The 14749-nt window shown below is 36.1% G+C and overlaps 2 protein-coding genes across 2 annotated transcripts in view; one reads left to right on the plus strand and one right to left on the minus strand.

The window, feature by feature from the left end:
• The window catches only part of LOC100641636 (uncharacterized), a 71840-nt gene extending 61151 nt beyond the window's left edge, over positions 1 to 10689 (plus strand). Inside the window, exon 22 of the mRNA XM_019996548.1 lies at positions 10210 to 10689. Coding sequence (XP_019852107.1) covers positions 10210 to 10517 — 308 coding nt within the window. The 3' untranslated portion in view covers positions 10518 to 10689. The remainder of the gene's footprint in view (positions 1 to 10209) is intronic.
• A 2254-nt stretch (positions 10690 to 12943) lies between these two features.
• On the minus strand, positions 12944 to 14117 carry LOC109581999 (chromatin modification-related protein YNG2-like). Its single transcript, XM_019996531.1, has 9 exons — positions 14099 to 14117; positions 13966 to 14025; positions 13854 to 13913; positions 13742 to 13801; positions 13636 to 13698; positions 13520 to 13579; positions 13294 to 13467; positions 13185 to 13238; positions 12944 to 13137 (listed from the first exon to the last, which is right to left on the minus strand). The coding sequence occupies exons 1-9, from the start codon at positions 14115 to 14117 to the stop codon at positions 12944 to 12946; spliced, it is 744 nt and encodes a 247-aa protein (XP_019852090.1).
• Positions 14118 to 14749: the final 632 nt, after the last annotated feature.

Consider the following 14749-nt stretch of genomic DNA (forward strand, 5'->3'; position numbering starts at 1 on the left):
CCAGCCTTTTGAATTCATCATTTTCTACCAAACTCAATGGTACATTATTGGAGCCCATGAATATGGCCATTTGCCTTGTGATAGCTTTATGCCTTTCTGAGCTTACACTGTACTTTCTTCCTCCTTCTATTGTGTCTTCCAAACTTCTTTGTGATGTAGTGTAAGTTTTCGACACAGCTTTGGATGATTTCTGTCTCTTGTTCTCTTTATTTTCATTTTTCTGCAATTCATTTTCTTCCAAGTCTTTGAACTGCTCTGGGTGTTTGCTTTTCAAATGCCCCTTTAGATTTGTAAGAAACTTCCACTTAAAAGAAAGGCCACAATGACTACCACTATCCAGCTCCACAAGGCAAACACTTTTATCTTCTTCTTTCATGTACTTGAAATATGTCCATACACAGCTGCTTCTTGGTCTTCCAGCAGCCATCTTATACCCTGTTCACACTACCCTTCAGAACTGTACTGGAACTGGGTTTTTGCGGAAGTATAGTGTAGTTTTATATTACGTGTGAACATACCTGAACTGCACTGTAACCAAACCAAACCAGGCTAAAGTGGTGCACCAAAATAGGTGCTCTGAAATGGTGTAGTGAAGTTTTAAAGTGAAATTGGTGTAGCTAAGTTGTGCAGTGTGAACTGCTACATGCATGGTTCTTTTATAACCAAACTAATCTAATTAGGTACAGTTCTGTACAGCTAGGAGGTAGTGTGAACACAGTATTTTACTATGCACATGCACATTTCTTGTCACCTTTCTATTGATCATGATCACTGATTTGTAATTCACACACCTGTATATTGCTGTACTAAAACTAGATAAAAAAGCTAATTTTTTTAGTTGTAGTTTTAGTTTTAGTTGGTGTAATACTTTTAGTTTTAGTTTTAGTTTTAGTTTTAGTACACTAGGTCAAAAAGTTTTAGTTATAGTTTTTGTTTTAGTTAATCAAAAGTAAAAAGCCTTACTAAAAGTACTTTCAGTTTTAGTTTTATTAACCAAAACAACACTGGTTAAAATGAATCAAAACCAGTTTATCTATTAATTAATAATGATGATTATGTTAGCCACGCCCAAAACGTTTCACATCATGTGCGAGTAAAATGGGTGCCATTTTTGTGGAAGCTGTTAGTCCTAAAGGAAAAAGCTTTGTTGGAAGTATTTTCGTTATTTGAAGGGTGAGATGAAGGCTACAACAAAGCTGATGTGTAAAGTATGTAGGACACAGGTCAAGAGAGCTGGAGGAACAACTAATTTAAGGGCTCATTTGCGCATGTGGCATTGAACGGTTTATGACGAGGTGTATCTTTCTCAAGCTTCTCCTTCTTTGTCCATGGCTTCTTCGAAGCAACCAACCATTACCTCGTTCGTGGATCGCATGGAAAAACTGTCACCAAACTTTGAGAAAGCTAAAAGGTTAACTAGAAGAATTTGTGAAATGATTGCTTGTGATCTTTGACCTGTGAGATGATGTTGGTTTTTTGAGTTTAATGAAGGAGGCAGAGCCTCGCTATGTTGTCCCATGTAGGTCCACAATCTCTCATCACTTGAATGATTTATACATCGAACAGAAACGGATCGTTTGTGGCATGTTGGCCAATGTTACTTTTTTTGCCTTACCACAGACATGTGGACATCAAGGAGTAATGATGGGTATATATCATTAACTTGCCACTTCATAGATAAGGAGTTCAACTTGTGCTATAAGAATCTACAAACCCAACACTTTCCTGGGACTTGCGACCATACCCACATCAGCGAGGCTCTTTTCACTGCAGCCTGTGCATCAATATGAGCCAGCAAGCGGTAACATTCACCACAGACAGTGGCTCCAACATAGTTAAAGCTCTTTCAGAGATGGATCTTCTGCGCTTGCCTTGTGCAGGACACACTCTAAATTTTGTGGTTCAAAAAGGAATATGTGTACAACGAATAGCTTTAGCTATTGGTCGATGTCAGAAACTAGTAGCAACTTCCAAAAATCTTGAGTCGATGGGGAAGAGCTACAGAAAAAGCAAGAAATGTTTAAAGATCAAGATATAAAAAAGACATTAATGATGGTTAGCTAATAATAATATAAGTGTATGTAGTGTTGTATGTGTACATGTATTATATGGTGTATATTATATTTATTTTATACTGGATGTCTCTACTTGATGGAACTCAACATTTGATATGATTGAGTGAATTTGTGAACAACTTCCCATTAGTGCAGTACTCCTACAAAGACGAGATTTGATGCTAACAACAAATGAATGGAGAATTATGGAGGACCTTATTCAGCTGCTTCGTCCATTTAAAGTTGCAACAGTCCATCTTTGACAGTGTAGCTATAAAGGAAGTGAAGAAGGTTCTTCGTGATGACATCAAAAGCAGCTGCCAAAATCCAAATGTAAGGTTACTGTTCGACAAGGCATCATTCTTGGATCCTAGATTTAAATCACTGAGTCACCTACCTAGTGTGCAACAATCAGAAGTGATTGATAGTGTTAAACAAGAGCTTCTTGTAATGCTTCACAGGCCAGTAAATGACAGCAGTGATCCAGGTGATGAACAGTCAGGATTAGAGGATGATTGTTTTAATGACAAAGTTGGTGCTACTGAACCCCCTAACAAGAAAGCCAAAAATGCTCTTATTGATATATTAGGAGATTCATTCATGCTACTGAACCACCTAACAAGAAAGCCAAAAATGCTCTTATTGATATATTGGGAGATTCGTTCACTCAACAGGCAGTGCAAAACACCTCTACCATTGAAACACGTGAGGATTTGGTTCATGCTGAAATACTTTGTGATAAAGCAGAAGCAACCATTTCCCTGGATTGAGATCCCTTAGCATGGTGGGGTATGCATTCCTACTTCTTTCCTAGCCTTTCTCAGTTGGCACAGAAGTATTTATGTGACGTTGCAACATCTGTTCCTTCCGAACAGGTGTTCAGTACTGCAGGAAATGTTTTTTCTTCTAAAAGATCGTCACTATTACCTGAAAATGTCAATAAACTTTTTTTACATGATAATTTGCCCAAACATGAATTAAGTTACAAAAGGACACAATAAATTAGCTTAATTTTGTACATACAGTTATTGTTTTTTCTTTAAAAAATTTAAACTGTAAAACGGTTAGAATAAAATGATTGATGTCAGGTATTCAGGTTTATTGGGCTTTAGTGGCTTTAGATAATTATACTGGTATTTTTAATGTCAGGTGCACAGCTCTAATCAGCAAGCATTTTAAAATTACTTGGCAAACACTGGCCTTGAAAGTAGTGAAAGATTACAAGTGCTGGATGTGTTGAATTCAGACCAAGCTCTTTTCTCTTGTTGGACACGTAAGGCAAATTTATACATTTGACGTAATGAATCACAGTGATTTCATTGTTCCAGTTGTTCTCAGAAAAGGTTAGGTGCCACTTTTTAGGAAACTGTACGACTTTTGGTAAACACTTTGGTTTTTTGCCTTGATAAATGGTAAGGAGTGGCCAGCAAAAGAAGCAGCAAACACAAAAGTGACCTGTCTCTTATCATCTGATGCTGCAATTTCTACTTATTTAGTTCCTCTTTTTATCCATGGTCCAGTTAGAAGAGGGAACAATTTTCATTGTGGTTTTGGTCCCAGTTGATGATTAACGAGTCTGGGATACTTTCCATTGTGACGATTGAATAGATTTCAATAAGGTAAGTGCTCCTTACAATCCCAAAATCTGCTGGTATAACTTTTGACGCTGATGTTCCCCTTCTTTTGCTGAAGCCCATTCTTTTGAGGACATTCCTAGCCCATTCCTTTTCAAGGGTGATTGGACCACCAAATTCCATCAGCAACTTTTTGTTTTTTTAACACAAGAGCCCTAGCAAAACTTAACACAACATTTGAGTTTATCACAGCTTGTAGAGAATGCATAGATGCTATTTTTGCTTGAAGCTGTTCATCCAGCTTTGTACCAGAAGAGGAGGCCTACCCCTTTTTTCCAAGGTAGTAATGTGACAGAAACATCTTCTCCTGGCTTGATACCAGGAACTTGCTTCTTTAGTTCTCTTTCGTAAGCATTTCGCCAGTCAATGACACTAGTTTTCTTTACATTTCTATTTTTGTAATCTCACGGCATATTTGGTGATTTCCGCTTTTCTGAAGGCGTAAACTTAAGGTACGAGCCTCTTTGTTTTGTTTGATCAGATTTAGCTACAACAGATGGTGATGCTTCAGGCCTTTTGTTTAACTTCTTTTTCTTTAGTCGTTCTTGAGTCGGTCCTATGAAAGTATCACTGTAGTACCTTGTTGATCACGTGGAAATACTTGTAGATGGGTGGAGTAGCTTTCAATGGGTTAAAATTATTAATTTCAACTTTTCATGACTGGCCGAAAAACACGAAAATTAATACTGGTCAAAAATTTTTACGTTTACGGTATTTCTTTTGTTGATGATTCTGTCAGTGATGCTGGTGAAACAGACATTGAACCACAACTAGTTAGCAAGCGAAACACAACATCTATGGTTTGGAGATACTTTGGACTAGTTGTAGATGATAGTGGAAAGCCTAAGAGCAGTGATGTACCTGTTTGCTGAATTTGCCACTTAAAAGTATTAGCTAAGTGAGGAAATACAAGTAATTTTTATTCTCACCTTCACAAGAAACACTCAGGGACCTACCTTGAGTTTAAACCTACTTTATCCAGTTCATTTAAAGCAAGTTGCAGCATACAAGGAAACTCAGAACAGCAGACGATGGAACAATTTTTAGCCAAGAAACAAATGATTAGCACTAGTTCTAAAAACACAAGAGAATAAAAAAGGCTGTAACACATTTTCTGGCTAAAGACATGGTAACCTTGTATCAAGTTGACAGAAGTGGATTTAGGGAAATGATTCAAGCCATCAATCCTCATTACAACTAAGAGCACTGAATTACGTATGTGTTAGAGTTTTTAATGGCAGCAAGTTTCACAATGACTAATAGTTATATTAGTTGATTGAATCGATTATATAAGAACACAATAGAACAGAAAGAAGAAGATAAAACATAAATGAGCTGATTTACTTATAATTATAGAAAACATGCACAGACTAGAATGTTCTACAAGAATGTTCTACAATAATTAAGAAACATGTAGAGATAAGAAAGAAAGATCTAGACTTAATCATACAAAGGTTAAATACATATTACATATTAATACTATTAATTAACAAACAATCTAGTTCCAAGTGTCTTTTCCAATACTCCTTCTCACTTTAACTTGATTGTTTTGAAACTCCAGCAAGCATTCTCAGCTTTTCAAATCTTTCTTTCGCTAGTCCTTTTGTCAGCATGTCTGCCATCATATTGTCTGTTTGACAATACTTTAGTTCTATGTCTCAATTGTTGATGTGTTCTTGGATAAAATGGCAATATGTTTTCACCTTCTGTGAAATTGTGGATTTTTTGCTAAGCATATTGGAACTTGATTATCCTCGAACAAGATTGTAGTCTCTGATTGTTTCCTTAATGGTTGCAATCGATATTCAGTTGCCTCAACCATATTGCTTCTTGTGCTGCTTGTGATAAGGCTATGTATTTGACCTCAGCAGTTGACAGTGCCACACACGATTGTTTTCTACTTCTCCAACTGACTGCTGTTCCACCAGCCTGAAACAAATGTCCTGAGGTTGATTTCCGATCATCTAGATCACAGCCCAGTCACAGTCAGAAAAACCAATACAGCCATTAAAGTCACTCTTTCTGTAAATGAGACCTAGATTGTGAGTTCCTTTAAGATATCTCATTATCCTTTTAACTGCAACCCAGTGTTCTTTCGTTGGCTTTGAGCTGTATTTTGCAACATTGGACACAGCGAATGTAATGTCTGGTCTAGTCATTGTAGATAGATACTGCAAACTTCCTATTGCTGATTGATATAAATTCTCATCTACCAGTTCATCATCATCTGTGGCTTTTCTCAGCTTTGAGCTAACACACATGGGAGTTGCAACTGGTTTAGCATCTTGAAGGCCAAATTTCTGTAGAATATTAAGAGTATAAGTTGGTTGACCAATCCACACCAATCTTTCTTAATGATTCTGAATAATTGAAATACCAAGAAGATACTGCAACTCACCAAGGTCTTTGACTTCAAACTCAGCTGATAGTTTACTTTTCACATCATTCATCTTCTCCTTATCCTTTGTGGCTATTAAGATATCATCGACATAAACAGCTATTATACACAGTTCTCCTTCTGAGGTAATATACAGGCATGGGTTGCTTTTGGCTTGTACAAATCCCATCCTTTTTAACAGATGATCCAGAGTCATATTCCAAGCTTGTTTCAATCCGTACATGCTTTGCTTCAGCTTGTAGACTATGTGCTCTTTTCCTTTAACTTGGAATCCTTCGGGTTGTCTCATGTATACTTCTTGTAGATCACCGTTGAGAAAGGCAGACGTAACATCCATTTGATGTAGTAGCATATTATGTTGTACAGCAATTGAAATGATTGAGCGGATAAGCTCAAACCTGACAACTGGACTAAACGTTTCGTCATAATCCTGTCCAGCCTTTGGGAATAACCTTGAGCTACCAACCTTGACTTAAACCTTTCAACAGCTCCATCAGCTTTCAGTTTACGTTTGTAAACCCATTTGCTTCCAACAGCTTTCCTCCCTTCAGGTAGTTCTACTAAATCAAACACATCATTTGCTCTAAGTGACGCTATTTCCTTCTCCATAGCTTCTTTCCATTTGTCTTTATCAGGACTACAGCAAGCTTCTTCAAATGTAGTGGGCTCAGCTCTCTTAAAACACTGTACTGTACTTTTAACTTTCTTATGGGAGAAATTATTAATCACTTTGAAATGATAAGTAAAACTTGCTAAAAAATATTGGATTGTTCTTTTGTATTTTTGTTTGTCACTTTGGAATTCCACTTGTCCATTACTTTTTTTGACAAATTAGCACCTAGTGCATCCTACTTAATCTAGTTTTGAAAATTTTAATTTACTTGATTCTGTAGTATCTGTAGCATTTCCTTACTTGCTATTGTGGTACTTGTTCTATGTTTGTTTCATGAATTTACAGCACCTAGATATGAGAAAATTAGATGCAGTATTGGGATGCTGAGTAAATGTACAGAAAGAATATCTGCTACACTAATGACAAGTGAAATTATTACTAGTCTTGACACATGTCCTTCTTGTTTAAGAAGCAGTGAGATTATTGGACTTGCCTGGCTTGCCTACACGTGCATTAAGCAGTTGGGTTGTCACTGTGTAACAAAAATTCCCATTAATTTCTGGTGAAATGTCATTTTTACTGAGCTCTCCTAAGTTATTATAGTTGTTCTACAGCACATTAAAAGGTTAATTCATTCAGCCAAGTTGTATTCTAGTATCTGTGCTAGAGACCACACCAATGTATGATTTATTTCATGCTAAAATCAGAATCAATTAACACATATAAGTAATGCATCACTCAGGTGAATGTCAGCAGGTGAATCCTCGCACTATTGGTGCTTCATCTATCCCTGCAAGTGCAACCCTTTCTTCCTATTGTTACTTATCAGTCAAGTTCATATTATCATTGCATTATTATTTAACTTTTTTGAATAAAAATATAATGATCACACACTTAATAAAACAATAATGTCCAAATTATTACCTTAGTTAGAAACCTTGCAGTTGATCCAAGCATAACCAAGCATAGCTAGGTAAAATTTTGCTCACTTAGTCAGTTTGAGATCTAAGTATGCGCAAACACACGCCCATTTTGGATCACATGCTTCTTAAATTTATGTCATGGCAGCATAGGACAAGTTGGTACGATCCAGCAGTCAATATTTTTCTATTTTGAAGAATGATTTGATGGGACATGGACCTGCACATAGTAGAATAGTTTAAGAATGATCCTTGTAGCACCATCCATGATCAAAATACATGCCATATTCTATTTTGACAAAGCTTGAACCAGAGGAAAATGGGGGAAATGGGATTGGTCAGTAGGTGTGGTCTCAATTTACGCATCTCAGCCAAGTACTGAATTAGCTAATATGGCTATTTGTGCTTCTTGCTGCTGCCAAAATGCCAATCCTGCTTTTGCAGTGCTGTTCTTCAAGACAGGAGTTAATCCAAAATTTTTTTGCAGCTACAATAGGGGCCTTGTTCAAACCTCCTTGGCTATGGGTGTGTCAAGTTTGCTGATTTTGCAATTTTTTAAGAAAGGATTTAGAGTCATACTAGTGGTACAATTGCATTTTTTTGTCAAAATAAGGTTCTCTATGAAGTGAGGTAACGATAGGAACTCCTTTCTATAAAACTTTTCATGTTACATGACTGGTTAAAAATTACTCAGATGTAATTTGTATTCACGCTAAGGTGTGGTCATGCTACAACCATTGAGGAAGAATTGTAGAGGTGTCTATGGTGGAGATGCCTGAAAACTGCTATTTTGTCGAATGCAATATCTGGTAGGGTATTAAACAAGTGTAACAGAGTAAAAATATTCCTATAATTGTTTTCACTACCTTGCAACAAAGCTGGGAATTAATTAGCCTTATAGAGGTACTTGTACCATCTAATGCTTGTAGAGAAGTGTTTAGACAGTATCGCTGTGTTCTCTTGCTGTCAGAAAGCTCATAATTTTGTCTTGTGCGAGGGGCCCGCAACGGGAGGAAAATCTCTATTAGATTACAAAAAATTACCTGGATTGCCAAGCTATGATTATAAATGGAATTCCAAGATTATAAGTGGATTTCCAAGATTATCAGTGGATTACCAAGATTATCAGTAGATTCTTAGGATTACCAGGGATAACAAGCTAAATTACTTGGATTATTATTATTGCTAGGTTTTAAGCCACATGCAATTAATTTTAGTGAGAGTGGTATTGATAATTTTGATTAATAATCAGTTGGTGTGGTCTTAATTCTGAATATTTCCAGTTTATATTAGAAATATTATTCTGTAAATTTGGTTAAATCCTGGATTACAGATTACAGAATTCTGCCAAGATTAGTGGATTAATCCAAGATTATTCTTTGGATTAGTGGATTACCAAGGAGGTTCTACGGGATAACAAGCCCATTGCGGACCCCTCGGTCCTGTGTGTAAACTGCCATTTTGTTTACAGTAGCCACACCCACAGCATAAAACAAGCATGAGCGGGTGTGTGCTAAGGCTTGTTATTTCTCCAGTACAATGTGTATAGAAGAGACATAAGTTTTGACATACAATTATTATAGTACATCTCACGTGGGTTAAAGCAATTATAGGAACAACCTGGGACTTTGCCTTCAGGTTGTAAAAAATTAACAAGCATAACAGTGTAAAAATACACCTATAATTTGTTTTGCCGCCTTACATGGATAGTATTAAGACTTATAGAGGTTCTCTTTACCTTCAAATGCTTCCAGAGAAGTCTGTTTCTATGACAATTCGTCTTGTGTGTAAGCCGCGATTTTGGTTGCCATGGCCACATACACGTAAAGGAGCATTGAAAGGTTGTTGTTAGGGTTGTTATTTCTCCAATACAACATGTATAGAAATAATGTAAGTGTGGACATACATTTGTATTCGCACATGGTAAATTCAATAATAGGATGACCTGGGGGCTACACCACTAGGTTGTAGAAAGCTTCCATTTAAAAAATTTCCTTTATTGATGAGGAACGCTGCAAAAGGTGGAAAGACGTGAGTCGAAAGCACTGCTAGCTAAGAAAGAGCTAATGTTATTACTCGTAAAATATTCTTTTGTAAATAGTCAAAGCACTCACTTATATGATTAAGCTGCAGGAGAACTTAACTCATTCTAACTATATTCCAAGCCTTTGACCTTTTGTTTTTACTTCTTGAGGAACAGTATTAATAGACTACGTCTCACAGCTGCTGTTCATCCTTTAAAGCGTTCTTCATCATTAAGAGCGAAAAAGGAAACGTAATCCATTTTACCCAAATATTATGTTGCCATTGACTAAACAGCCGATTTTAGGCATCTCCACCATAGACACAACCATAATCTTTTCCCATTAGGTGTAGCCTGACCGTGTCCTATTTTAAAGACTATTTATATCTCTTTAAGATTCCACCTGTTGCTTATCGTGTAATGGTGTATTGCAAGGCTAAAAAATTGTGGCAGCCATTTTGATTGGGGGTGAATCCTACTTAGTAACACTACTTTGTTACTAATATTGTAGTAGCTGTACGCCTTCACAGGCAATCAATACATTATTATTAGTCTTTTCTATTATAGAGCCTGAATCACTTGCCTTTAATCCTGTGCGTGGATCACTAAATGTTACAGTTGGTTCAGATTTCAGTGTAAGCTGTACTCTAAATTGTTCTTGTGGTGGCTATTCTGTTCAATGGGTCAATATTGACCAAATTGTTGGACTTAGTGTTATACGGCATCCAACAGGTCGTCAAGCTTTACTGCAGTCAAATGGTGGAGCTCGTTTGTCAATGAGTGGGGCATACACTTGTGAAATGAGAGGGCCAAGTTCTGGTGGTGTAGCTCCATTTGTCCTTAGTGAAATTTTCATAGTGAATGTTTTTAGCTAATTTTTTTGTCAATTATTATTGCAATCTAAGTTATATTTATTGTTGTAGATCTAGAGAGATTTTGTAACTGTTTTATATTACTCACATTACATTTTGTTTTAGTGGTGTTGTTGTAGTATAACTTTAGCACATTAACTTTTTTTATAGAATATAATAACTCCTTATGCCTGAAGTCATGTGCATTTCAAGTTAGTGTTTAAATACTGGGCTTTGTGCTAGGTTTTCAGGACATTGACTTAAGGTTCTGACCTCCTGAAGACTTAGGAGGCTATTGTCTAATGGCGTGGCTAGTGAGTTGAGGGTTGTGCAACTCACTGCATTAATTTTATAGCTTCATTAATTAGCACTGATAAATTATTCTGTTTAATATTAATGATTATGAGTGAGATCTTCAAGTGCTAGGGAGACTACTATATGGAAGCCTTGCAACAAAAAACCGCAATTTTGCATTTGCTGGTAACCACTTGTCATAACTATGCTTCCATTAATAATGTTGAAAAGAGAAATAGCTACCTCCTATGATTTGTTTATTCATAATTTGAAAAGATTGATGCTTAATTGGTATTGTAAACTAATGACTTGCAGCAGCTAATTAGACGTGACAAGATTTGCAATACTAGTACTCTGACTTGCAACTGGCACTAAACATGCCATAAATTACATCCACAGACAATCCCTTCCTTGAACACAATTGCAGTCTGTGGGTAATGTATTAAATGTTTCTTATCTGCATAGTCTCCAAGTATTCGAAGTGACAATAGCACATTTCATGCTGCATCATGCACTATAGTTGAGACTTCGTTCTCAGTATTGTACTCCAAACAAATTTCTGCAATGGCATCAGATATGGCTGCACCAGTATGATGACCAGGAAACTCTCTCGTACCTGATGAAAATCATCTTATTTCCCACTAAGCGATGAAATGAACAGTAACTATATGTATATAAGTTGCTTGTCCATATATTCATTGTGTGAGAGAGTGAGTTGACTGATGAGACTATGATAATAAGGTTAGATTTAGCTTCGTTGTGCTTTCTAAAAACAATTAATTTGATATAGTGTCTATTTGCCATGACAAAATCTGGTTCAAGACAATGAGTAAGTGCCCTGAAACCTTCACATTCGACTATACGAATGGGACGAGTATGTCTAACAATCATATTCACTATTAATTTTGATCAGTTATTTCTTTTGAAATTTGAACGAGCATTGGAGTAATATCTTGTCTGGAACATCCTGTCCATAGGCCCTTCTTTGAAGTAAAGGTACTTGAAAAGCCCTGATAAACGAACTGTTTCTTAATTACTAATTAGAAAGAAGTAAAGTAACAGCTTTGATCTCATCAGAAATGTATTTATCGACCTCTGAGGCCATTCATAAAGCAGCCCTGGTTGTACAAACCTTTTGGCTTATAAAAAGCGTGGGGAGGAGCCCCTATTTCATAAGCAGAACAGATTTCTCTATAATCCCCAAAATCTTTGATTGTCAGGAAGTTGATTTAGAAGAGGGGCCCATTCAGATTGCAAAAAAACCCTTGATACCATAGATGGAGTTAAGTCAGGGTTAAAAGGTGTCTCCAGAGGTATTGTAGAGTACCAATAAATTTGTACTCTTCCTTAATAAAGTTGGCTTCAACTAAAAAGGAAAATTAAAGAAAGGAAAGGAAACCCTGATGAGTAATGAAATTAAAATATAATTTTAATTACTATAATAAATGAAGCACCATGGTTAGTGGACTCGCCTGCTGAGATTCACCTGAGGGATAATGTGTTACTTGTACTGCCCCATCAAGATATATATAAGCAACTTGATATTTGAAAAAAGGATAATATATTTTGAGTAAACTGCAATTGCACTAACCATAAAATAAACTATAGGTGTGGTCAGCACTTAGCATTAATCTGCATTGCAGATAAACATGGCACGTGGCTAGAGTAATTAACGGATGTTCGGATAACATGTAATCTCGGACACTATTACTGGATCAGTTTATCTGCTACAGACTTGTCTTATATATTTTTACAAACTTTAATGATAATCCTATTAATACATGTTATAAACAAAGCACAAGAAGTCTTCGTCTTCTTACAATTTTTTGCCAAAAATCGAAATCGGAAATACTCATATTCGGCCCACGCAAAAAATCCTCGTACAGAAATAAATTCCCTGAATAGACAGCAGTAGAAAATTAAGAAAGTGGATAAAGCTTCTCTATATGGTCCTCCCTTTTTGCAGATTTCATAAAATACAGCCCAATCTTTTGCACTGTAACAAACAAAGCCAAATTTGTTAGGTGTCCGCAACAGTAGGCGTGGCTAACAAGCAGGTAATTAATAACAAGCAGGTAATTAATTAATTGTTATTTTTATTAATAACATGATTTATTGATACTTTATCCAGATCTTAGTAATAATAACAAAGTAAATTAATTATGCTGGAGCACCTTGCAGTCAGGACAAAACCAGTATTTAGTTTTAGGCAAACTTTTAAGCCGGAGACAAGTTATGTGGAACCATGTGTATTTGCATGATTTGCCATCACATGCTACCATGTCTCCTTCTTCTGGTCTACCACAATAGCAAAACCCTATTTCTTCCATGCTTTCAACAGTTGCAGTACCTATAATTACACAAATAGATCCCAGTTGCATCAATATTCAATATCACCTCTCCTAACAGTCTTTCTTGTCTCTGGATTGTCCATAGTTTTAGTTACAGTACCTGTATAATAATGACGTAAAAATATCAATAATATTGTGTTAATATTCAATATCACCTCTCCTAGTAGCAGTTACCCCAGTCTCTTCATTTCCATTACTCCTTTTAGTTACAGTACCTATAATAATGATGCAAAATATCAATAATATTGTGTTGGTATTCAATATCACCTCTCCTATAGTAGCAGTTACCCCAGTCTTTTCATTGTTCTTACTCCCTTTAGCTACAGTACCTATAATAATGACATAAAATATCAATAATATTGTGTCAATATTCAATATCACCTCTCTTAGCAGCAGTTGACCCAGTCTCTCCATTTCCATTACTCCCTTTAGTTACAGTACCTATAATAATGACACAAAATATCAATAATATTGTCAGTGTCAATATTCAATATCACCTCTCCTAGTAGCAGTTACCCCAGTCTCTCCATCGTCATTATTACTCCCTTTAGTTACAGTACCTATAATAATGACAAAGTATCGATAATATTGTGCTAATGTCACCTCTCCTAGTAGCAGTTGACCTAGTCTCTCCATTTCCATTACTCCCTTTAGTTACAGTACCTATAATAATGACACAAAATATCAATAATATTGTGTTAATATTCAATATGACTTCTCCTAGTAGCAGTTGACCCAGTCTCTCCATTTTCATTACTCACTTTAGTTACAGTACCTATAATAATGACATAAAATATCAATAATATTGTGTCAATATTCAATATCACCTCTCCTAGTAGCAGTTGACCCAGTCTCTCCATTTCCATTACTCCCTTTAGTTACAGTACCTATAAATAATGACATAAAATATCAATAATATTGTGTCCATATTCAATATCACCTCTCCTAGTAGTAGTTGACCCAGTCTCTCCATTTCCATTACTCCCTTTAGCTACAGTACCTATATCACTGCAAAAATTTTAGTGTACTGTGAACACCAAATAAAGTGTATCACGCTTGTCCCAATACAGACACTATATCTGGTGTATCATATACTCTTGTATTAAGTGTATTGCACACAATTGTTTAAGTGTACCAGCCACCCTTTTAAGTGTACCACAACCACTTGTATTGTAAGCATTAAATGATTCCACATTTCAAAATGAAAGTAAATAACTGAAAAAAATGCAAAAAGTACTGACAGTTACAATGACAAATTGTTCAGAGCTGCCATAAAATGCTGAACAGTAGATGGCATACTGCCACCAGTGACAGGAAAGAGTAATGCTTCAAAAAAAGCAAAGACGTTGTGACAGCCTTTGATGTAACATATGTTAAAGGGTAACTTCAGTGCATTTTTGAGATATTTTTTTTATTTGCTTAATATGATTGCCTGACCATACTAATGATGTGTTCCAACTCCCATTGTCTGAAAAAAATTATTCACTGAGATATGAGCCTTCAAAATGCCCATTTTCCCTTTCTGCCAGGTTACTTCCTGTCAGTGGGTGTGGCTAAACGTGACGTCACTAGAGGATAGCTGTAGCTAAATCCATTCCTTTATAGGGGGAA

The sequence above is a fragment of the Amphimedon queenslandica genome, unplaced genomic scaffold (assembly GCF_000090795.2).
Source record: "Amphimedon queenslandica unplaced genomic scaffold, v1.1 AMPQUscaffold_13406, whole genome shotgun sequence".
Lineage (NCBI taxonomy): Eukaryota > Metazoa > Porifera > Demospongiae > Haplosclerida > Niphatidae > Amphimedon > Amphimedon queenslandica.

Excerpts from the sequence above, each read along its gene's own strand:
- LOC109581999 (XM_019996531.1), bottom strand. Across the intron at positions 13,580-13,635 it reads GGTAACTGCTACTAGGAGAG|GTACTGTAACTAAAGGGAGT; the intron begins GTGATATTGAAT and ends TCATTATTATAG. Across the intron at positions 13,239-13,293 it reads GGTAACTGCTACTAGGAGAG|GTACTGTAACTAAAACTATG; the intron begins GTGATATTGAAT and ends ATTATTATACAG.